This window comes from Equus asinus, chromosome 12 (genome assembly GCF_041296235.1).
Source record: "Equus asinus isolate D_3611 breed Donkey chromosome 12, EquAss-T2T_v2, whole genome shotgun sequence".
NCBI classification, from domain to species: Eukaryota; Metazoa; Chordata; class Mammalia; order Perissodactyla; family Equidae; genus Equus; species Equus asinus.
Window position 1 is genome coordinate 29,896,737 of NC_091801.1, and position 23,864 is coordinate 29,920,600.

Sequence of the window (23,864 nt, forward strand, 5' to 3'; positions counted from 1 at the left end):
AGGCTACCTTCCAAGTCATGGTCACTGTCTTAGTGTTTCAGGAAAATTTAACATAATCACAGTAATCTGAATACCAATTTACTTCTTTTAGGATTTTTTTTTCAGTAAGGGATTTAGCTTTCTCAAATAACGTGAATTGTACGTGTTGGCAAGTCCAGAGCTGGTACAGCAGCTCAACAAGGTCATAAAAGAACCAGGATCCTTCAGCCTTCCTGCTCCCCTATCCTTAGGATGTAGTCTTCATCCTCCTGGTTGCAATGGAAAAGAGAAGTGTGAAAAGGAAAGTGTTTTCTTTTTTTTAACTTATTAATTGGGAAGAATTTCAACTACTGAAAAGTTGCAAGAACAATACAGTGAACTAGTATTCTTTCCACCTAGATTCATTAGTTGTTGACATTTTGCCACATTTGTGTGTTCTCTCTCTCTCTCTCAACTATTGGAAACTATGTGGCAGACATTATGACCTTTCAACCCTAAATACTTCAGCACATATCTCCTAAGAACAAGGAAGTTTTCTTATATAACCATGGTACATGATGCAGTACTATAATATATAACTCATATTCAAATTTCCCTGTCTGTTGTTGTACTGTTGTCTGTAGCAAATGTTTTTTGTCCAATCCAGGATCATACATTGCATTTATTTATCGTCTCTCTTTAGGCTCCTTTAAATAGAACAGTTCTTTGATCTTTCTTAACGTTGATATTTTTAAAGACTACAGGCCAGTTCCTTTGTAGAATGTCCCTCAATTTCAGTTCATCTGATGTTTCTTCCTAATTAGATTCAGGATGTGCATTTTTGGCAGGAACACCATGGAAGTGATGTCATGTCCTTCTCAGTGTTTCTGTCAGGAAGCTCTTGCGTCAGTCTGCCCTATTACTGGTGGTGGTAACTTTGATTACCTGCTTAAAGTGATATCTATTAGGTTTCTCCACTGAAGTGAACTGTTTACCCCTTCATAATGAGTAAGTAGTCTGTGGGGAGGGGTTTTGAGATCGTAAATATTTGATGAGTTTCCCAACAAACTTTCACTCATTTTTTAGCATCCATTGGTGTTTCTTGCCTGAGTCAGTTATTACTATATTATTGATTGATTGATGCATCGATTGAGGAAGATTAGCTCTGAGCTAACATCCGCCCCCAATCCTCCTCTTTTTGCTGAGGAAGACTGGCCCTGAGCTAACATCTGTGCCCATCTTCCTCTATTTTATATGTGGGATGCCTGCCACAGCATGGCCTAACATGTGGTGCGTCTGTCCGTCTGCACCTGGGATCTGAACCGGGGAACCCCGGGCTGCCAAAGCGGAATGTGCGAACTTAAGTGCTGTGCCACCGGGCCAGCCCCAGTTATTACTATAAAGATGCAAAATATCTTTTGGGATTTTGTTTTTCATTGGTATAGTGCATTTTGAGTCAGCAGTCTCTGTTCATCAGTGCATAGGAAATGGAAGTTTAAGAAGGGATAATATCGCAGTCAGTAATGAATCTTGTCTGGGTTGTGTTGGGATACTAGAGGAGGAAGAGAGAGTGGACAGGCATTTTGCATTTCAGAAATTAGCTCTCCTTAGCCAGTAAGAATTTTATTTCCATTTCTTCTTTCCTCCTAGCACCTAAGTACTATTCGATAAGTTTCACTTCGGGTAGTGATCTTGAGAGAAATGTGACTCAATATCAGCTTCCTGTCTCAGTTGTGAGTTTCTTAAAATGACGTGTCTTTGATCTCTTCTGGAGTGTTTTTTATGACAGACGTTATAAAGCTATTAGAAAAATACCTCCTAACCATGCTTTTCGTTAGAAGTTAGTACTAGAGGTTTTATTTGGTAAACCAAGAGTGAGTTTTCTCCAACATTAATATAATTTTCAGAAAGTTAATCATAAGGTATTTAGATTACTGTAGACATTTGCTTTCTTCAGTCATTAGACATATAATTGAATGAGTTGTCTTATTTGATAAGGCAATTATATGTCCATGGTTAGTAAATGTTAGTAAAATAGTGTAATGTTAAATAGTAGTAAATAGTAGTAAAATAGCAAAATGTTAGTAAAATAGCATAATTTTGAGACTACTTTTTTCATTTGCCTAAATTTGTTCTGCCTACATAAGAAAATTGTGTGTGTATACATATATACATACACACAGCTATTTTCTAAGATATCTTTTTGCATATTCTGCATGTGCAAATATATCCAGTTTATCACGTTTTGACAACCTACAACAATTTTACTATTTTTCTCTCGAGAAGTATGTTAAGTAAGAATATATGTTCCAATTTATTAACTTAAATTTTTGGTAAAACTAAAGGGATAGTAAAAATTTATCCTTAAATGATAATTAATAAAAAATCTTTGCAGTTTTTTAATAGATTGTCAGTAGATCCTACACATTTAAATAGAAGCTGCGCAAGAACTAACGTAGCTGATAAATTTATAGAAACAAATTAACCACTAGATGGTTCTACCAGAACAAAACAGGAATGTAATTGGTTCTATCAGTGAAAGAGTACCTTAGTAAACTAAGGTCTGAGCAGTTTTTGTGTGTTATTTTCACCAGAAATGGTTTGTTCATGACAAACAAAATCCTGCTCAAGTTTGTTTAAAGGAAAGAAGCTATATTAAAAAGATATCAGGGTAGCTCACAGAATCTAATCCTAGGTGAAGTCACACAGTTCCACTGAAACTGGGAACCAGAAAGCTGGCAGAAGCAGGGCAGCAACTTTTTGCATCTCCTTTTCCTTTTCTCCACATGGTTTCTCGTGTATGCAGCCCGTCTGCTTAGTTCTTTTCCATAGACTGCCTTTTCTGCTCAAGACCCTGTCATGACAGCAGCAGGCTAAACCTCAGTTTCTTTGTGATTTTCTGGTTGAGCTTTCTACGTTCTGCTGGCTCAGTTTGGGTATGTCCTTCCAAATTCCTGGGCATGGGAAGTTGTCTTGCTTCCTGCTGGGCCTGTTCTTTGGTCACTCATTTCTCCTTTACTTGATGAAAGAGGAACAGAATTTGAGTGGCAGTGAGGAGTTGACTTTTTTGGACACACTCAATTTGATGTCTCTGTATTATATCCAAGGAGAATTCCAAAAGATAGAAATATAGGTTTGGAGTACAGGAGCAAGCTGTAAGCTAGAGTGATAGATCTAAAGTAATCAACAGAGAAAGGATTGAAGTCATGACAATGGATGAGATGACCCCAAAAAAGTATGTGTAGAACAGGGTCTCTTCGCCTAGGAGATGTTTGGATTAACTCCCTGAAATTGTGTGCAAAAATGTGTGTATCATTATTTTCTGTGAGAAGGGACCATCCTTTTCATCAAATTCTTAAAGTGGTCTGTGATCCACGAAAGGTTAGGGACCGCGGTTAGGGAATGAGGCAAAAACATTTAAGGGGCCAACAGGAAAAGAGTAGATTTTGTACAAGGAGGGTGAAGGTGAGTGAAAGACTGATTCTAAGGAGAAATGGCTGGAAAATGAGGAGTAAACCAGGAACATATGCTATTGGGGAAGCAAAAGGAAAGGGGTATATTTCAAGAAGGACTGAGTAAGTGTTAAACAGTGTAAAATATAGCTGAGAGGATGAGGAAGAGGACTGAAAGTGTAGCTTGGATGTGGCAGCAAAATGCCACTGGTGACCTGGGCCAGGACCCTTGGCGGCCACAGGAGGCAGGTTGCAGCAGGCTGAGGATGGTGAAAAAGTAAGGAAAGTTAGTGCCGTCATCCCCTTCTAGAACCTTCGTTAGGAGAGGGAGAAGAAAGGATAGTGCTTTGTGTGGGGCCTGAGGTAGAGATTGGATTTTTGTTGTCATCATTTGTTTAAACAGACTCCAGAAGAAAGTTGGAGGGAGAGAAATTGAAGATTGAAGAGCCAGGTGATTAATGGAGGGAAGGCCCTGAAGAAGCAGGATGGCGTTGTTACTTAGGGAAAAGTAAGTAGGTAGTGATTGTCTGCTATTAACTGTGTAGACAGACTTCCCTGGCAAATATCCCTTCTATTGATGACATTAAAACTCTGTTTTCTGGACTAGTTTAGCAAATAAATATTCATTGAAATAAATTGGTAAATTGAGGAGGATAGGTATCCAATTTATGCTGAATACGTTTTCCTCATAGCTAAAGATTTAACTTTTTATGTTCCAGACTTTTAATTTGAGGGTGGTGGTGTGGTTAGATAGTGGTTAGGAAGCAATACAGTTCTTTAAAAATGTTCAGAGTATTTCCCACTCTTTATCAATTACTGAATGTGCTAGTGATAGCAGATGGAAGTGGAGTGGAACAATCCTATTCCAGATCATGAGAGGGAAGAGAATTAACATAGAGGCACTAGCCAGCAACATACAGTACCTTTTTCATCTTTATACATCTCTGCAAGATAGATGTTACTGTTCTCATTTTTATAAATATGAAGTCCAGTGCATAAGAGTGGTTAAGTAATTGCCCAAGTTCTCCTATATATGGGAGTTAGATTTGAATGTGGGTCTGTGTAACCCCAAATTCCACACTATCATACTATTCAGTAAGGCGTACTTGAGGCCTAGTGGCTGTACAGTTGCCCATTACACATACACAATTTGAGTTCTTCTTAACAAGATGCTTGTGGGGGCTTTGTGCTGGCATTCAGATGGCACTGCTGTGCAGCTCGTCCATCTCCTCCTCTCTCTTCTCTGCTTGCTTTCATTGTCAGTATCTGTTGCTTACTGTCCTAATCATTCTTTTTCGTTTTCTCCCCAAGTCCTTGCCCTTTCTCTCTCGATTGCAGCTACCACATCTGCAGTTTGCTGAATGATTTAATTTTTTGAATCTCTTCTCTCCTTTTGTTCCTCCCACACTCTGGCTTTTGTGCAGAAAGGCTGGCTATGTATAGATCTTCCCCAGCAATCAGATGCTTCTTTCCTACAAACAGGAACTGATGGATCGGCCCCAGTAGGCTGATTGCCTGACTTTCCCTTCTTTTTGCTTCATTTAATCACTGCCTGCTGCTCCTGGCTCTTTGTTGATGAAAAGAGAGATCTTTCCACCCCCGTTTCCTAACTTGACTTTAGGTTTACAGTGAGGATTCTGTTGCCCCTGAAAGGAAAAGTGACTTACCTCCTAGGTGTTAAGAAAATGAATGTCTAAGGAAACTTAACTCTGCCTAACTCCTTAGCCCTAAGTTAAGCATCTTCCCAAATCTTTTCAGGAATAGACATAATATGAGTTGTAAGTATTTTAATATGGTAAATATAGCTTTCATCATAGCATTCAAGTTTCACAGGTTAAATTAATATTATTTGCTTCTTTTTTGGGTGTCTTGGCTTTCTAAGTCATGTGAGTGATTTCTTTTTCAGTTAATCACTTTGCTTGTTAGACCCATTTAATGGTGAAGTCAAGAAAATGAATTATATAACTTACATTAAATATAGTAGTTTAAGATACTAAAAAACATATATTAAACCTGTATTAAATACCATTAAAATTTTTTTTAAAGTAGCGATTTATAACCTGGCAATTTCAAGACCTGTTTTTTCTTCCTCTAAGTACCTACGTGTATTTGGAATTATCTATGTTTTGTTATTTATCAGCATACATTTAAAAAAAAACCTCTTTGTCATTTGTAATCTCTTTGAAGTAATATTTCTCATACTTCTCTTATGGTCTTTTTTTATGTCTTGGGATTTCAAGAATACAGAAGTTATTTGTTGGATGATAGCAGAATATGTTAGTTGTTTAGGCCTCTGTTCTTTAAGTAATATCCTAAAGTTCCTCTTGGTGGCATGGTAGAATAGTATCTATTCAGAATTCAGTAGCCGTGATTTACTTTAACCTTGTTGCTTTGTTATCTCTGTAGAAATAAAATATTTTGAGTACCTTGGATTTAAAATATTAAATATATACTTTAAGAAAATTGGGACTGTAAGAATAAGCTTCTTATATTGTGACAAATAGAGACAAATTAGTTTCCTGAAATAAATTTTTAAATTGAAACTTTAGAACAAATAATAGAGCCTCCCAATTTGGAGAAAATTGCAAAAAGAAATTATCTTGCCTTAATATTGCGTTAAATTAGATCAAATATGATAAATTATAGGCATATAATCAAGGTTGATTATTGAATATAAAAGAAAATGTATAGCTTTGTCTATAGAACAGAATATTTACTGTCGTCAAAAATGTTGGCATAGCTCTAGAAAAATAGATAATTATTGGAGCAGCTGCTATTACATTTTTTACTTGGATGATCTTTGGCATAGTTTTGAGTATAAGTTGTGGTCTAAAATGTTTAAAATAGAATTTTGATTTACCCTACATTTTGCTAATTAAAAGTTTCACCGTGTGTTTTCTCCATTAATGATTTCTTTTCAGTGGTCAGTGGTCTTCAGATGAACTTCCTCATAGGTTATGCTTTTAGAAACGTCATTAACATTAATTTAAAACATAGAATTCCTTCCAAAGGATAATATAAAAGCAAGTCATCTGTTGTATGTAATCTGTTGTATGAACTTAAATCTGCTATATATACTCTTATGTATTAAAATTATAAATAATAGATTTGATTTTGATTCTTAGGTTTTTGGAACCCATATGACCTACCTCCATTGGCATAGATAATTGAAGAAGCTGTGATTATGTTTGGGGTTCATGTTCTTTTAAAAGCCGTTCTTCCTTTAAGAGTTTTAGAAAAGTTATTTGTAATCCTTTGAATATTAATATTTGCTAATTCTTATGTCAGGCATTACCAAAAATTTTTATGTTTTAATGTTTGAAATGTTGAAGAAATTAGAATCATTAAAATAGTTATGCCACTTTTATTGATTTATTAACTGAAAAAATAGCTAGCTATAGATTTTATCTAAATGAAATTCATTTTAATTTGAAAGCTAGTTTTTGACAGAGTAGGTTGGTGATGATAATTGGTAGGTCCATTAATCATGTATTTTAAAATTCGTATTGGACTTACAAATTTAAACAAAGCTAACTTTACTGGTTATCTTCTTGGGGGAAAAGCTAGGCTGTTCATTGAATAGTAAGTATTTAATGCCACTCCTGTACTGTGTGAGTCATGTCGGCCATCCTGTGGTGGAGTGTGGCAAGCACAGGCTTCATTGTAATACTATGGGAAAGGTCTATGCAGCCAGTGGAGAGTAGGCCCAGTCTAGGCTGGGGAAGGTTCTAGGCAGAGGGGATGTAGCAGCTGTTAACAGATTAGGAGTTAGCCAGTAAAGGAAGAGACGGGGAGCTGGGGGGTGGGGGCTAGATTCCAGTGAGAGAGCTATGTATGCAAACACGTCAAGGGCAGAGAGATCCTGACGCACTTGGGGAACTACCAGTAGTTCCAGACAGCTGGAGTCTGGTTCTGAAGCTAAAAATAAAGTTGGAGACGTAAGCAGTGGCCAGATCATAAAAAACCATCTTTTCTGTGCTGAAAAGTTTGAACTCTTTCCTGAAGACTGGAAAACTTCAGAGGGATAGTAAAAATAATAACAGTGTCATTTTAGGAAGATTATTTTAGAGACAGTGGGGACTAGTGGTTTTGGAGGGGTAAGACTGGAGGAAAAAGTGCCAGTAAGGAGACCTCAGATTCAATCCAGGCCATGCATTATGAGGATGCCCATTTAGTAAGGCAGGATCAGGGGTTAAAGAGGAGAGAATCTGTAAAGCCTGGAGACAAGTTGAATGTGGAGGAAAAATAAAAGACAAGAGGCTGGTGACTCCCAAGGTTTATAATTGATATTGTTAATTACTAAACAAAATCAGACAAACCTAAAACCTCTTATCTCCTTGTATGTAGTGTTACAAATTTGCATAATCTTCTTTATTCTTTAAATAGCTTTGAGACTCATTTCAGGTGATTATGAATTCATGTTGGAAGAACAACTACCCACATGTTTTGTTTTATTTTAGTTTTTGCATATCTTGTGGGGGAAATGATTCTCTAAAGAATAATTTTGTAGGCTAGGAGATCTTTTAAGCTTAATTATAAAGCTGATTTAATTGGCTTTCCACTACGTATCATTAAAACATTGAACTTGCCTTCTAAAATACTGTTTCTTCACTGTGGATTTTGTTGAGCATTCTTGTGTTATAAGCAGACTCTAATTTAAAATAATTTTTAATTTTGTTTGAGCATTCTGGTATTAATGAACTGGCTTAGATTATGAAATACTTGATAGGTTTAACTGCAGGCATCTTTGTATCTCCTGGTATTTCAGTACATTTTCCTGTAGGAGAAAAATGTATCCTTTTTCAGGTTGTAACTTCCCTGTAGGATTCTTCAATTAGTTTTCATTTGACAGTTATTGAGCTCATAGAATATGCCAGGCGTTGATCTAAATACTGAAAGAAGATAAATCAGACACCCTCTCTGCTCTCATGCACTTAAAAGTGTTACATTCTAAATATAATTCAAGGAAAAAGAGTCTATAATAAGCCTTAAATGTGGGCTTTGCTTACATCCTATCTTCATAACTAATATAAAATAAACTTTCTTCTTAAAAGTTCTTATAACAACACAGACATTTCTGCCACACTGCACATTGCATAACTAGATTTGTATGTAATGCAGTCATTTGGAGGCATACTCTGCATTGTGCAGATTGCTTTTGGTTGTAACTATTTGCTGACCAGGAACTAGCATTTAAAAGGAAAAGGACGGACTTCTGTTTTCTGGTTCTGCATACTTGTGTATATTTCTATATAAGTGAAATGAATGACAGCAATCATTCAAGGGACGGGAAGAAGGAATTAGGATTATTTGGTTATTATAAGGTACCACACTACCCGTAAAGTGGTATAGTGTTATTTGAAAGTGGATGTGGATTAATTATAAATGTATATTACAAACTCTAGGGCAGCCACTAAAAAAAGTAAAAAAGAGAAGTATAACTGATATGCTAAGAAAGGAGAGAAAATGGAATCATATAAAATGCTCAATTAAAACCATAAAAGGCAGAAAAAATAGAAGACAAAAATAGGAGCAAAAAACAAGGGTAATACATAGAAAACAATAATGAATGTGGTAGATATTAATCTCACTATATCAGTAATCACTCTGAATGTCAATGGTCTTAACTGCACCAATTAAAAGACAGATTGTCAGAGTGGACCAGAAAACCTGACCCAACTATATGTTTTCTATAAGAAACCCACTTTAAATGTAAAGGCACATATAGATTAAAAGTAAATGGATGGAGAAAAATATCCCATGCTAACAGTAATAAGAAAGGAGAAATAGGTATATTAATTTCAGATAAGGCAGACTTCAAAGTAAGGAAAGTTTATAAGGGATAAAGAAGGACATTACATAACAATAAAGGGGTAAGTTTTCCAAGAAAACGTAACAGTTCTTAACATGATACACCCAACAACAGAACATCAAACTATGTGAGGCAGGAACTGATATAAGTGTAAGGAGAAAAAGATGAGTCCACTATCATAGTTGGATACTTCAACACCCCTCTCTCAGAAACGGACAGATCCAGCAGGCAGAAAATCAGTAAGGACATAGTTGAACTCAACAACAGCATCAATAAACTGGATATAGTTGATGTCTATAGAGTACTTCATCCAACAACAACAGAATACACATTTCTGTCAAGCTCACATGGAACATTCACCAAGATAAACCACATTCTGGGCCATAAAACCCACCTTAACAAATTTGAAAGAATAGAAATAATGCAATGTCTGCTCTCAGACCACAATGGAATTAAACTAGAAATGGAAAATCCCTAACTATATGGGGATTAAACAACACACTTCTAAATAACACGAGTCAAAGAAGAAATCTCAAGAGAAATTAAAAAATATTTTGACCTAAATGAAAATGAAAACATAACTTACCAAGATTTGTGGGATACAGTGAAAGCAGTGCCTAGAGGGAAATTTGTAGCAGCAAATGCATGTGTTAGAAAAGAAGATAGCTCAAAAATCAATAATGTAAGTTTCTAACTTAGGGAATAGAAGAAGAAGAGCAAATTAAATCCAAAGTAAGCCAAAGAAAGGAAATAATAAAAAATCAAAGAAATTAAAAACAGGAAATCAATAGAGAAAATCAATGAAACCAAAAGCTGATTCTTTGAAAAAAATCAATAATATTGATAAGCCTCTAGCCAGGCTAACTAAGGGAAAAAGAGAAGACACAAATTGCTAATGAAATGAAAGAGGAGACATTACTACTGATCCCATGGAAATTAAAAGGATAATAAAGGAGTGCTATAAACAACTCTCTGCCCACAAATTTGATAACTTGGGTGAAATGGGTTGATTCCTTGAAAGACACAATTTGCCAAAATGTACACCAGAAAAAATAGACAACCTGAATAGGCCTATATCTTTTAAAGAAATTGAATCAATAATTAATAGCCTTCCAAGCAGAAAGCACCAGGTCCAGATGAGTTTCCTGTTGAATTCTACCAAACATTTAAGGAAGAAATTAGACAAATTCTCTACAATCTCTTTCAGAGGATAGAAGCAGAGGGAATACTTCCTAACTCATTCTCTGAGGCCAGTGTTACCCTAATACCAAAGCCAGACAAAAGACATTACAAGAAAAGTAGAGACAATATCTCTGATGAACATAGACACAGAAATCCTCAAGAAAATATTAGCAAATCAAATCCAACAATTATAAAAAGAAATATACTCCACAACCAAGTGAGATTTATCCTAGATCTGAAAGGCTGGTTCAGTATTTGAAAGTCAATTAATGTAACCCACATCAGCAGTTTTAAAAGAATAATCACATGATTGTATCAATAGATGCAGAAAAAGCATTCAACAAAATCCGATACCCATTCATGATAAAAGCTCTTGGTAAACTAGGAATAGAGGAGAACTTTCTCAACTTAATAAAGAATATCTATAAAAAGAAACTTACAGCTGGGGCCGGCCTGGTGACAGTGGTTAAGTTCGTGTGCTCCACTTTGGTGGCCCGGGGTTCGTGGGTTTGGATCCCGGGTGCAGACCTACACACCACTCATCAAGCCATGATGTGGTCGTGTCCCACATACAGTATAGAAGAAGATTGGCACAGATATTAGCTCAGCAACAATCTTCCTCAAGCAAAAAGAAGATTGGCAACAGGGGTTAGCTCAGGGCCAATCTTCCTTACCAAAAACAAAACAAACCTGTGGCTAACATCATACTTAATGGTGAGAAACTGGAAGGTTTCCCACTAAGATCAAGTACAAAGCAAAGATGTCCCCTGTCACAACTCCTTTTCAACATTGTACTAGAAGTCCTTGCTAATGCAGTAAGCCAAGGAAAGGAAATAAAAGGTATACAGATTGTCTGTCTTTTTTCACAGATGGCATATCGTCTATGTAGAAAATCCTAAAGAACTGAACAAAAAAACCCTCCTGGAACTAATAAGTGATTACAACAAGGCTGCAAGGTACAAGATTAATCCACAAAAGTCAGTCGCTTTCCTGTATACCAATAATGAACAGGTGGCATGTGAAATTAAAAACACAATACCACTTATATTAGCACCCCTAAAAATGAGATTCTTAAGTATAAATCTAACACATTTTTTATGTATAAGATCTATATGAGGAAAATGACTAAACTTTGTTAGTGAAATCAAAGACCTAAATATATGGAGAGAGATTTCACATTCATGGATAGGAAGACTCAATACTGTCAAGATGTCAGTTCTTCTCAATTTGATGTATAAATTCAATGCATTCCTATCAAAATCCCAGCAAATTACTGATACTAAAGTTTATATGGAGAGGCAAAAGACTCAGAATATTGGGGCTGGCCCCATGGCCAAGTGGTTAAGTTCACGCACTCCGCTGTGGCGGCCCAGGGTTTCGCTGGTTCGGATCCTGGGCGCGGATAGGGCACCGCTCATCAGGCCACGTTGAGGCGGCATCCCACATGCCACAAGTAAAGGACCCACAACTAAAATATACAACTATGTACTGGGGGAATTTGGGGAGAAAAAGCAGAAAGAAAAAAAAATAGATTTGCAACAGTTGTTAGCTCAGGTGGCAATCTTTAAAAAAAAAAGAAAAAAGACACAGAATAGCCAACATAATATTGAAGGAGAAGGAGAGGACTGATACTATTTGACTTCAAGATTTATTATGAAGCTACAGTAACGAAGACTGTGTGATGTTGGTGAAAGAATAGACAAATGGTTCAATGGAACTCTAGAATAGAGAACCCAGAAAAATAGATTCCCATAAATATAGTCAACTGATCTTTGACAAAGGAACAAGGCAATAAAGTGGAGTAAAGATAGTCTTTTCAGCAAATTCTACTGGACATCTGCATTACAAAAAATGAATCAGACATAGATCTTAAACCCTTTCATAAAAATTAACTCAAAATGAATCTCAGACCTAAATGTAAAAAACACAAAACTATAAAGCTCCTAGAAGATGACATAGGAGAAAACCTCAATGACATTGTTGGTGCCTTTTTAGATAACAACACCAAGGCATGATCCATGAAAGAAATAATTGAGAAGTTGGACTTGATTAAAATTTTAAAAATCTACTTTGTGAAAGACAGTGTCAGGAGAGTTGGAAGACAAGCCACAAACTGGGAGAAAATATTTACAGAAGTCAACATTTGATAAAGCGCTGTTATCCAAAATATGCAGAACTTAACAATAAAAGAACAACCTGCATTAAAAATGGGCAAAAGACCTGAACAGACACCTCACTGAAGAAGATATACTGATGGTAAGTATATGAAAAGATGCTCCACCATCATATGTCATCAAGGAAATGCAAATTAAAGCAAAATGAGATAGTACTACACACCTATTAGATTAACCAAAATCTGGAACACTAACAACTCCAAATGCTAACAAAGGTGTGGAGCAGCAGGCACTCTCATTCACTGCTACTTGGAATGCAAATGGTACAGCCACTTTGGAAGACAGTTTGATGGTTTCTTACAAACTAAACATATTCTTACCATATGATCCAGCAATTGCGCACCTTGGTATTTACCCAAAGGGATTGAAAACTTACCTCCACACAAAAACCTGCACGTGAATGTTTATAGCAGCCTTATTCATAATTGCCAAATCTTGGAAGCTACCAGTGATGTCCTTCAGGAAGTGAATAGGTAAACTGTGGTCCATCCAGACAAATGGAATATTATTCAGCACTAAAAAGAAATGAACTATCAAGCCGTGAAAAGGCATGGAAAAGGCATGGAGTTACCTTAAATATTACTAAGTGAAAGAAGCCCATCTGAAAAGCTACATACTATGTGATTCCAACTATATGACATCTGGAAAAGGCAAAACTATGGAGGCAGTAAAAAGATCAGTTGTTGTGGGGAGGGGCATTAATAGGTGGAGCACAGAGGGTTTTTAGGGCAGAGAAAATACTCTGTGTGATATTATAATGGTGGATATGCAGTCATGCACTGCATAGCAACGTTTTGGTCAGTGACAGACTACATATACAAAAGTGGTCCCATAAGATTATATATATATATAGCCTAGGTGTGTAATAGAGTATGCAATCTAAGTTTAAGTACACTCTGTGATGTTTGCACAGTGACAAAATCACCCAATGACGCATTTCTCAGAATGTATCCCCAGTGTAAAGTGATGAGTGACTGTATGTCATTATAAATTTGTCCACATCCGTAGAATGGACAAGACCAAGAGTGAACCCTAAGGTAAACTGTGGCCTTTGGCTGATTATGATGTGTCAGTGTAGGTTCTTTCTTGATAACAAATATACCACTCTGATCTGGGATGTGGATAATGGGGGAAGCTGTGCATGTGTTGGGGCTGGATATATATGGGAAATCCTTGGTACTTTCCTCTCAATTTTATTGTGAACCTAAAACTGCTCTAAAAAAAAATCATAAAAAAAAAGATAAATAAAAGGAAAAGGAACACTTGCTGCCAACCCTGACAGTTTGAGTGGCTCAGTGCACTGCATATCATAACCATACATTAGAAAAATGATAAAGAGTGTAGGACACTGCTGATCTAATGATAAAGCTGAATGATTCCTGAATACGAGCTAGAGAAAAAGAAATGCTGGATTTGGCTAGTGATATTTAGATTTTATAGCTAGTTTAAAAAGATTTGATTGTTGGAATTACTGTAGGAAAAAATAACTTTGTTATTGTGAATTTTGCCTGAATTGCTTTTATAATAAACTTTAATGCAATTGCTTTTAAAATGTACATTTTTGTTTGTTAGGACCAGAACTCACATAAATAGATTCTACCTTTAGAATCACTGACCTCTTTAGTTTTTGGTTTTTTAAAAAAATTCTGTGGATCACTTCTTTAGGCATATTGCTATTCTGTTTATCTTTGAATTTAGATGCTATTATAAAATGAAAGGGCTAGTGATTCTGAAAGCATATTTGAGAAAATAAATTGAGGAGTCACACTGTGGTGTTCTTAAGCTCTTTATTCTCATATCTACACAATAATATATCTTCAGCTAGTGGGATGTAGAATAATGTACTATGAGGCAGTACTATATAGTGATTAAGACTTTGAGTTTTAAAATCAGAAAGACTTGGGTACAAATACCCTCTCTGCCACTAGCTAGTTATCCTAACATTGCAGCATGTTATTTGCCGTTGCTAAACTCCAGTTTCTTATCTATAAAATGGGGGTTAGCTGTAGCTTTTATGGATATTATTATGAAGAGTAAATAAAACGTATGTCACACAGTTAGTGCAGTCCTTAGTAAATAGCAGGCCCCAAAACGTGGTACACGTTGTGATGTTGATCACTAGCTTTCCTAGGCTGCGATTTTAAAGTATTGTGGAAACAATTTGTGTGTCCTTACTTTTGGAATTTACATGCTTCTGTAACGTAGGCGCAGGGGAGGGAGGCTGTGATTTTTACACAGTTCATCTGTTTCACAGGAAAATCAGCTCATAAAATTTGCTTTGTGCGTAATATTCAAAATCATGATAAAAGCTGGAGGATTAACTTAATTTATGACTAAACTATAGTGAGTTAGCGTTAAAGAAAGCAAGACTATATAAAATATTTAAAATTTATTTTTCTCTTTACCAAATAGAAGTCTGTATTGTAAAGAAGTATAAAGTGCTTATTTTGAAAAATGAATTGTTTTTGTACGTTCCGAGAAGAATATTTCAGTTATGATTTATATTATACCCACTTGTTTTCCAAAATAGGATAGTTACCATTAAGGAAATATAATTATGATTCAGTTGTAGTTTCAGTAATTAATATGGTAAACTCAAGGAAAGATGTAGGATATAAAATTCTAAGTCCATTATAATTTTTTTTTTATATATATATATATATATTTTTAAAGATTTTATTTTTCTCCTTTTTTTCTCCCCAAAGTCCCCCGGTACATAGTTGTGTATTCTTCGTTGTGGGTCCTTCTAGTTGTGGCATGTGGGATGCTGCCTCAGCGTGGTCTGATGAGCAGTGCCATGTCCGCGCCCAGGATTCGAACCAACGAAACACTGGGCCGCCTGCAGGGGAGCGCGCGAACTTAACCACTCGGCCACGGGGCCAGCCCCAAAGTCCATTATAATTTTAGTTATGAAAATTTTACACACTGAAAGGAGACTAGAGAAAATAATACAAAAATGATAGTAACAGTGGGTTTTCTCCTGAGCTTTTTGGCAGCAAAATGTGTTTGTCAGCAGAAAATTCACTTTTTTCCTGGCATTAAATATATAGGTGAAGTCACCATGTGGTTTCTGGTGCTAAATTATATAACTGAATTTACCATGTGCTTAAGTTATATAGGTGAAGGTAGCATGTTGAATGATAGCAGAGTCAGTGTTTTTAACTAGAGTTTTAAAGAAAGGATAAAAATGTTTGACTATTTCAACAACTGTAAATATAGTGAAGGTTTGGCACTTAATTGTAGTACGGTAAAGGCCTTTCTGTTGTTCTAGGAGTTAATACGGGCCGGGTAAATGCTGCCTGGTGCCCTGGCTTCTACCAGCATAGAACCTAGATAGCTAACATCATCTTCAAATCACCTCTTTCGAACCTCAGCTTTCTTGGGAACTGGAGAGCAGTTTTTCAGTATTATCGTAGATCCTGAAGTGTAGCTCTTTGATGGCTGTTGACAAGAGAATGAAACAGGTATTTCTTAATCACATGTAAACTGATTCTCAGCATACGACAGGATCTCTTTTGGGAGCTGTTTTGTACTGGGAGTTTTTAAAAGGAGATCGGGTCTTCAGACTGCCCCCTTTCTCAGTTTCAGAGATGTTGGAATCCGAAATGATTTAAGTTATGGATGAACTTAAAGATGAGAAAATATCTCAAATTTTGCTGCTTAAGTCATAGAAGCAAAGATTTAATGTCAAATCCTGTGGATTGCTGGTACAAATTGGGCACTTTTTGAGTGAATTATAAGTTGCATTTTTATTGCTGTGTTGATCTTCATGTGGCGAGAGAACGACTGACTCAATACTCAGATTAATTTGTTTAAAATAACTTTCTTGAATCCTTTGTTATAGATGCGTTATAATCCCTTGAAGTAAAATTCATCACTTTTTTCTTTTACCTGACAGTAATGTAACCTTCACCTGAAGAAATTATTCACACCCTCTCATTATTTTCTAGTGTATAAAAATAGGAGCAGTATCTGCTTTCTGCACCTTTCTGGGCTCTTACTGGAGGCCAGGCAGCCTGACAGTAGAGAGAGAATAGGATCTGAGCCCTGGCCAGACCCTTTGCTCACTTTGCTCCTGAGGAAGTTACTGAAGTTTTCCCAGGCCCCATTCCCTCTCCTGTAAGTCGAGTTGATAACACCCACAATGAGTTGATAACACCCACCTCACCGGGAAGCTGTAAAGATAAGAGGATAATGCGTGAGCCTACCTGTCCTCAGTTTCCACCATGGCTTGTAGTGAAGTGTGGAACGTAGCCTCCATTCTGTGTTCCCAGTCCCATATACTTCGTGTAGGACTTCCCTATGGCTAGGGTCACAGAGAATTCAGAGGTAGACCTACGTGAGTCTTGGGAATGTTTTAATTGACTGCATGTTGCCATTTGACATCATGGGAGCAGACCATAGCATTTAACGAGCCAAATTCAAAGGAGTAGATTTTTCCCAAAGCTTTATATAGGCTAGGTCCTCTTTCTGTAATACAGTATCTTCTTCAGCTGAGCCTTGGTTCAGCTCCCTCTGATATTTTAGCAACCCACATGCCCATAGCAAACATACCAATTTCAAGTAAGCCTGAGGAGGACATTTGGTTCTTCTTTCCAGGGTCCCATGGTGGGCTCTTCTTCTGTTAGATTTTTGGCATTTTGTGACCTCTACAATACCTCAAGTTAGGCTCACAAAGTTCCGTCTGGGGCTCTTGAAGTGCAGGTTCTCAGGTGAACCCTTTACATCTGTATGTGTCCTTGTTCTTCACTTAAATCCTAAATTGCATACACCTTAGTTGGCAGGCAGAGGAAAGGAGGCCCTGCGTTTTCTACAGGCCAGGCACTGAGGTCATGAAGAAGAAGTGATGACTCAGGGCCACCTTGTATGTAGGAAAAAATGAGAGTATAGTGGAGGATGTTATCCATAATAGACCAGGAAAACAAAGGTGCAGGAGACGGGTGGGGAGGAAGGTATGGTTGTGAGTGTTTTTAAATTCTCTGCCGGAACAGCTCACTGTGGCTCTGTTTTAATTTCCTCCTACTTTGACCCTGCTTCAGCAGTGTCTCTTTGTGAAGAAATTCCCCACCTCTAAGTGTTCACTGTTGTCCCCTCAATATTAGTTAATCTGGTGCGGGAAGTGAACTCCCCTTCCTGTCTCTGAAAGGCGTGGAGCAGGTGGGAGCCTCTGTGTGTGACCCAATCCACCAGGACACTTGCTGGTCACTTAGTGGTTCATAGCACTGAGCTCAGGGATGCTTTACCACGTTCTCTCCACTGTTGCCTTAGAAACTTAGACTTTGTACATGGTCCTTGACATCGGCCCATTATTTAAAGAACTGAAGTTTATTATAATTGGAGGGTGACATGGTGTCTTTGAGTACACTTTTTAAATGTTTTCTAAGGAATAACTCTTGAGGGGGAGGAAAAACAGTTTTTCCTGTACCCTTCTGAGTTCTTAGCTGACACCCTGTAATAAAAGACAGATTAACAAGAGAAAAACAGTTTATTAACATGTGTACCTCAGGTACCCATGGGAGATAGCCATGAAAAAATGGGTGACTCAAAGAGGTAGCTTTAGAATTTAGGCTTAAAGTCTATCTTAATAGGGAAAAGGGAAGGGGATGTAGGCCTCTTAGGGGAGACTAAGTAATTTTTAGGAAAGATGGATTGGCCTTTAGAAGAATAGATGGGAGAAAGGATAGTTTGTGACCAAGTTCTGGGTGTGGTACGGACTTCTAGTCTCTTCTCTTGTGGTAAGAGTCAATCCTTCCTAGTTGATGAAACTCCCAGGGAAGGGATTTATCATAATTGAGTTCTTTTTGGAGGATCTATCTTGAGGTAGATAAGGAGTTCAGAGAAAGCTTCTCCCTGCATTTGCCATGTTTTAGGTGCCTACAGCTCAAAACAGTATGCCAAAGGAGCATATTTTGGGGTGGCACGTTCTGCTACCCTTTATACTAAACAGTCTAACATTCCAAATTGGAATATTTGAAGGCTCTCTTGAAATGAAGCGTATCTAATTTCAGGCTTAATTCCTTAGGTGTATGTAGAAAAAAATATATATATAATATGGAAATTTTGTAATGAATATTATCTTCCACTCCTCTCCCCCACCCCCAACAAAACAAAACAAAACATAACAAAGCTCTCCAGTCACAAATACCCCCTGGTTGGATGCTTCCCCAGAGAGGCAGCATTGATTGTGACTATGAACTCTTGTTTTTTCCTGTCTAATAAAATTTATAGGATGGCTTCCCTTTTGGTCTTTGCATAAATTCGACAGAACTATTTACTTGCTGTTCATTGCAAATAAGATCCCCGTTGTCTAAAGTATATCAGAGTAGTTCCTAGTTAACACAAGAATATATTATAAGCTTTAATATGACACCCAAAATTAATGAGTCAGTGATAAAAACTTTCCTACAAGGATTTACAAAAAGACCATAAACCATTTTCATGCCATGGGAAGTTTCAGTCCATCTCACAGTGTTTTATTTTTTTTAATTTTTAAATTTTTTTTTTTTGAGGAAGATTAGCCCTGAGCCAACTACTACCAATCGTCCTCTTTTTGCTGAGGAAGACTGGCCCTGAGCTAACATCCGTGCCCATCTTCCTCTACTTTATATGTGGGACGCCTACCACAGCATGGCTTTTGCCAAGCTGTGCTATGTCCGCACCTGGGATCCCGAACCAGTGAACCCTGGGTCACCGAGAAGTGGAACGTGCGAACTTAACTGCTGTGCCACTGAGCCAGCCCCACAGTACTTTTTAAATTATAGTTCACCTTTGGAAGCCTTTGGGAGCATGCCCGACACCTCACCTACACTAGTTCCCAGAAGTCCCTCTCTTTCTTATTCTGAATGCTTCTTTCTTTTCTCAGTCTTGCTTCATGTCTTTGATAGCTTTGGACTAAGGCTGTGATAGAAAAGGGGAGAGCAGGGCAGTAAAACACTCAGATTATCCCTGTCCCCTTCTTCTGTACTTCTGTGGAGAAGGCAGGGTCACACTTACCAGTAGACACTGGTGGTACCCAAAGGTAGTTTCCTGGAGGTGCTCAGACAAGGAGAGGTTGAATGGCCAGTTGAGGAGAGGAGGGGATGACACTGACCCCGTGTGCCCACTACTCGTCCCAGGCCAGGTGCCTTCACACTCAGTGCCTGCATGAGGCCTTCTGTTAACATTTTGAAATGTCCTCACCCCACAACCTCTGGAGCCAACCCATCCATGAAGTGCTGGAGCTGGAATGTAAACCAGTGTCTTTATTCCAAAACTATGCTTTTTCCTTTTCTAGGAATCTTTTAATATTCTTTTAAAAAATCTCTTTTTCTTGTCCTTATTAGGTAGTTCAGAAACAAAAGCTTGGGCAAGCCCTTCACAGGAAAATGGAAAAAAAGATTGTTTTCTGTCCTGGAATTAATAGTGATACCTGTATGTAATTTAGAGCTAAGTATACACATATTGTGGGTGCTTGTTCGATTTATTTTCTGAAGGAGAATGTGATCTAAAGAGTTGAGAGACCACTGCTTTAAGCCACAGTTGGCCCATCTAGAAAGTGTGAGTACTGCTTGTGTCCTCTCAGCTCTTGTCATTGTTCTGTGGATTCGGTCCCAGTGCGCAGTAAGTGCTCCGTGACAGGCAGCTCCCGTGCAGGCTTGTGATGCCGGATGCGGGTTTCAGTGATTTGTTCTCATGTGCTCTCCTGTTCCTCCCTAGGTATAGGCTCTTGTATTCTCGACCATCGAGAAATTTGTTTTCCATGTATCAGTCCGCTTATCGGACTCATACTCAAGTCGATTTTTGAACATGTTAGATTGCAGAAGTGGTAGCAGCAGTAAACCTGACTTTTAGCTAAACAGGAAAGTTGGCATTGCCTTGTAATTGTGGGCAGAATTACCAGTTTGCGTGTGTAGTGACTCGTTTGTGTAAGGTAAATAGAGTGTTTAAAATTCATACAGTACAGGTACTTTTGAAATTTGGAAAAGATTAGTTTTCTCGGGCTATTTCATTAATTTTTAGATATTAACGTAAGTACAGATGATAGCGTATGTTGTGCTGTGATTTTGAAAGAGATTCTTTGTCCTTGAAATTCTAACTTACCTTGTCATGTTATTCCTGTCTTTTAGGGAATATCTTGGCAAACAGCTCCAATCTGAGCAACCCCAGACTGCTGCTGCCCGGAGCTGAGCTGTGCTCGCTGCCCGCACCGCCGACCTTCCCTTCACCTGCCGCGGAACAGCTGGAGCGGGAATCTCAGTATTTGGGGTCAAGAACAAATAATTTTTCATTTTACTTGTGATTTTCTTCTGTTGTGTAGCTTTTCCCAATGCTTTTTCCCTATAAAAGTGTTACCCATTACATTGGATAAAAGTAGGTGCTTTCTGTGTCTAAGGAAAATGTTAGTTACATGTACTGCTGGTGATTTCTGTATTTATTGTTCTCTGCAAATGGATACAGTTATTAAAGGAGTCTCACTCCAAATATGTTTTTCTTTTCATTTGTTCCTTACTTGGACTTTAACAAAAATCACCTATTGTCCCAATCAAATTGGGAAAATTGTTGCAAAGTAGTGAATGGTTTCATTTTGTATAACCTGGTAGCTCTAAAGTAGATATCAGTGACAGTCATTCTGGTGGAAATGCTAGTGCTTTAATTCTCAAGAGGTGCTTTCCTACATGGGGAGCAATACTCCCTTGTCCTCATGTTTTAATTATCCCATATATTAAAATTATCTCTAGGCACCTTTTTTCTCTTTAAATCTTTACCTTCAGTTTGCATAATTTATAACAATTACAAAAGCAATCACTTTCATTTTTTCTTTTCCAATGTTTTTGATTAAGATTCAGTGATTAGATTCTCCTAAAAACTTAATACCACTTACATGTTCAGTTAAACCTTAAAACCTAACAAGTAGACCTATAAATTTGACAAAATCTAAGTAGTTAACTCTTAGCAATCCAATCAGGCACACATTTAGTAGGACAAATTCTGTTAAGCATTTTTAAGCACTTAAAACACAGCCTAAACAAAGAGCACAATAATTACAGAATGTTACTCTACCTATGTAAATACAACTTACTCATAATCAGCAACATTATAGGATTGAATAATTTCTTCATTTTCTCTCAACTCATTTTTATGTATTTCTCTTTTAAAATCCTTTCATGTCTCACTGACCATCAGTCTGTTCTCAATTTGTTAGAAATAATTTCACTGAAGGTTGAAATATATTAGAAAAAACTTGGTATAGAATTTAGGTATTGTTTTATTGGATTTCTTGTTGAGGGCACAATAGGTTCTACAAAGTTTGGCAGGAAACCCAAGTAAATAAACCAATTTCTAAAATATCCATTAATCATTTATAATAAAATTCACCTGAGCAGGTGTGCACAGTAATTTTACCAAAGAAACAACTTCCAATTTTCAGATCTTGAGACCCACATTGACAATCACATTAATGGTAAAATGAAATCGTATCTTGCTTTTTTTGAAGACTCCTTTTTTGGGTCTTGTTGACTGTGATACTTTAAAAGATGTGTGAAAAGGGCCTTCCCATTGGCAGGTAAAACTTGCTCCCACACGTTGCACCTGGCCAGTCACAAATACCAGATTTATATATATATTTATATAATATATTCTTTCCTTATATTTAGCCACATCAGAGTAGTTGAGGTTAATTTTCACATAATTAAAATTTAAATAATTTTGCAACTTACAGCTGGCAAATCTTGGGAAGCACAGAGCCAAGTTTTGATGCTTTTGATTTATTTGAAAATTGCTTAGAAGATTCTCATTCTAATGTTTTACCTTTGAAAATAGAGAATACTCGAGACTAAATTTTGAAACCACTCAAAGTTAGTATGTGTCAAAGTTACTTTTCAAATCTGAACCTTGTGATGAAATCACTTTTTGGTTTGAAATTTCTCTCTTGTTTTGTTGTACAAAATGTTCTGTTCTGGTTCAGAGCTGTGGCTCCTTTAACTTTCTGAACAAATTTCCAATGGGAGAAATAGTTGGAAAGAAGAATGAGCTGCAAAGAATGTTATGTTACTTCAACATTTATGGAAATCTGACACCAAGTTCACATTGTCTTTCAGTTCTTAAAAGAGAAGGAGTGTTGGTTACTCTTCCAAAAATAGTGAAGTGAAAGAAACACTTCTATAATTGAAGGAATACTGGTTCTAGAAGCTTTACTTTCCAGTAATTATCTATGCCTTTGTCCTTTTCCCCTCTCAAAGAAAGAAACTAGGTTAAAAGAACCAATGTACAAAGATTATTGAATAGCAGTGTACCATTGGTAGAAATAAAATATTTGCAATAATAGCACAGAGGTTGCATGGGGGAAGAAATGCAATTATACTCTTGTAAGGTTCTTACATGATAACGCATTAATGTAAAGTAGACTATCATAAATTAAGAATGCATGTTTAATTCCCTACAGTAACCACTAAAACAATAGACTGCAACTAAGTGTAGCTAAAGAACTATTAGTGAAGGTAAAATTGGATAGTAAAAAGACTTGATTAACCCAAAAGAGGGCAAGAGAGAAGAAACAAAGAAGGGAGAGGACACAACAAATAAACAGCAAGAAAATAGACTCAACCTGACAGTTACTATAGCTGCATCCATGGAAGGGGTCTGAGACTCTCTCTGTTATACATCCAGAATTTTAACCCTTCAGTGCTGCCACCTCCAGGAAACCCATTGCTTCCAGTTCCCAATGTTTGGGGAGAGCGGGTGTTCTAGAGGGTGAAGCGGCTTGTTCCTATCTCCTTCCCCCATCTACCCCTTTGCAGGCTGTTAGGAGAGTAGAAAAGCAGAAATATGTCAGTTACCATTCTTCCCTCAGCTCTGCAGCTTCCAAAATTTTCTTGACAACATCTGCTGTCATCTACTCTTCTGTTCTCTTTTTCCTTGTGGTTTTACTCCTTTTGATTTGTTTTTTGTTTACTCCTTTTTTATCTTTTGTAGCCTTTCTAGTGGGGTCAGGGAGAAACCAGAGAGAAATGTGTGTTTAGTTCATTGTGTTTAAAAACCTGAAGTCCCCAAAGTGGCATTTTTAATTGAAGTTAGTGTGTAAGGTCAATTTTGGGATAAGCCTAGATTAAATTTGGGAAGAAGGGGGCAGATGTGCCAGGGTGTATGGATTCAGAGTTGGAAGGATTTTAGAGGCTGTCTAATAAAGTATTCTAACAATACTTAACATCTGGAGTTGTGAGAATTAAAATTAGTATGTGTAAAGGATTGAAAATACCATAATCATTATGTGTATTTTATGTAACATGTTGGACAGATGGTATCCTGCCT

At 37.1% G+C, this 23,864-nt stretch overlaps 1 protein-coding gene across 6 annotated transcripts in view; it reads left to right on the forward strand.

The window, feature by feature from the left end:
- The window catches only part of ATP6V1H (ATPase H+ transporting V1 subunit H), a 123,505-nt gene extending 101,556 nt beyond the window's left edge, over positions 1 to 21,949 (forward strand). For 4 of the 6 annotated variants that reach the window (XM_014838771.3, XM_014838772.3, XM_070481289.1 and 1 more), the window contains one exon: positions 20,684 to 21,949. In XM_014838771.3, the coding sequence (XP_014694257.1) occupies positions 20,684 to 20,744 (61 nt within the window). In that variant the 3' untranslated portion in view covers positions 20,745 to 21,949. The remainder of the gene's footprint in view (positions 1 to 20,683) is intronic. The other 2 variants (XM_044744154.2, XM_070481290.1) reach the window with 1 other exon arrangement.
- Positions 21,950 to 23,864: the final 1,915 nt, after the last annotated feature.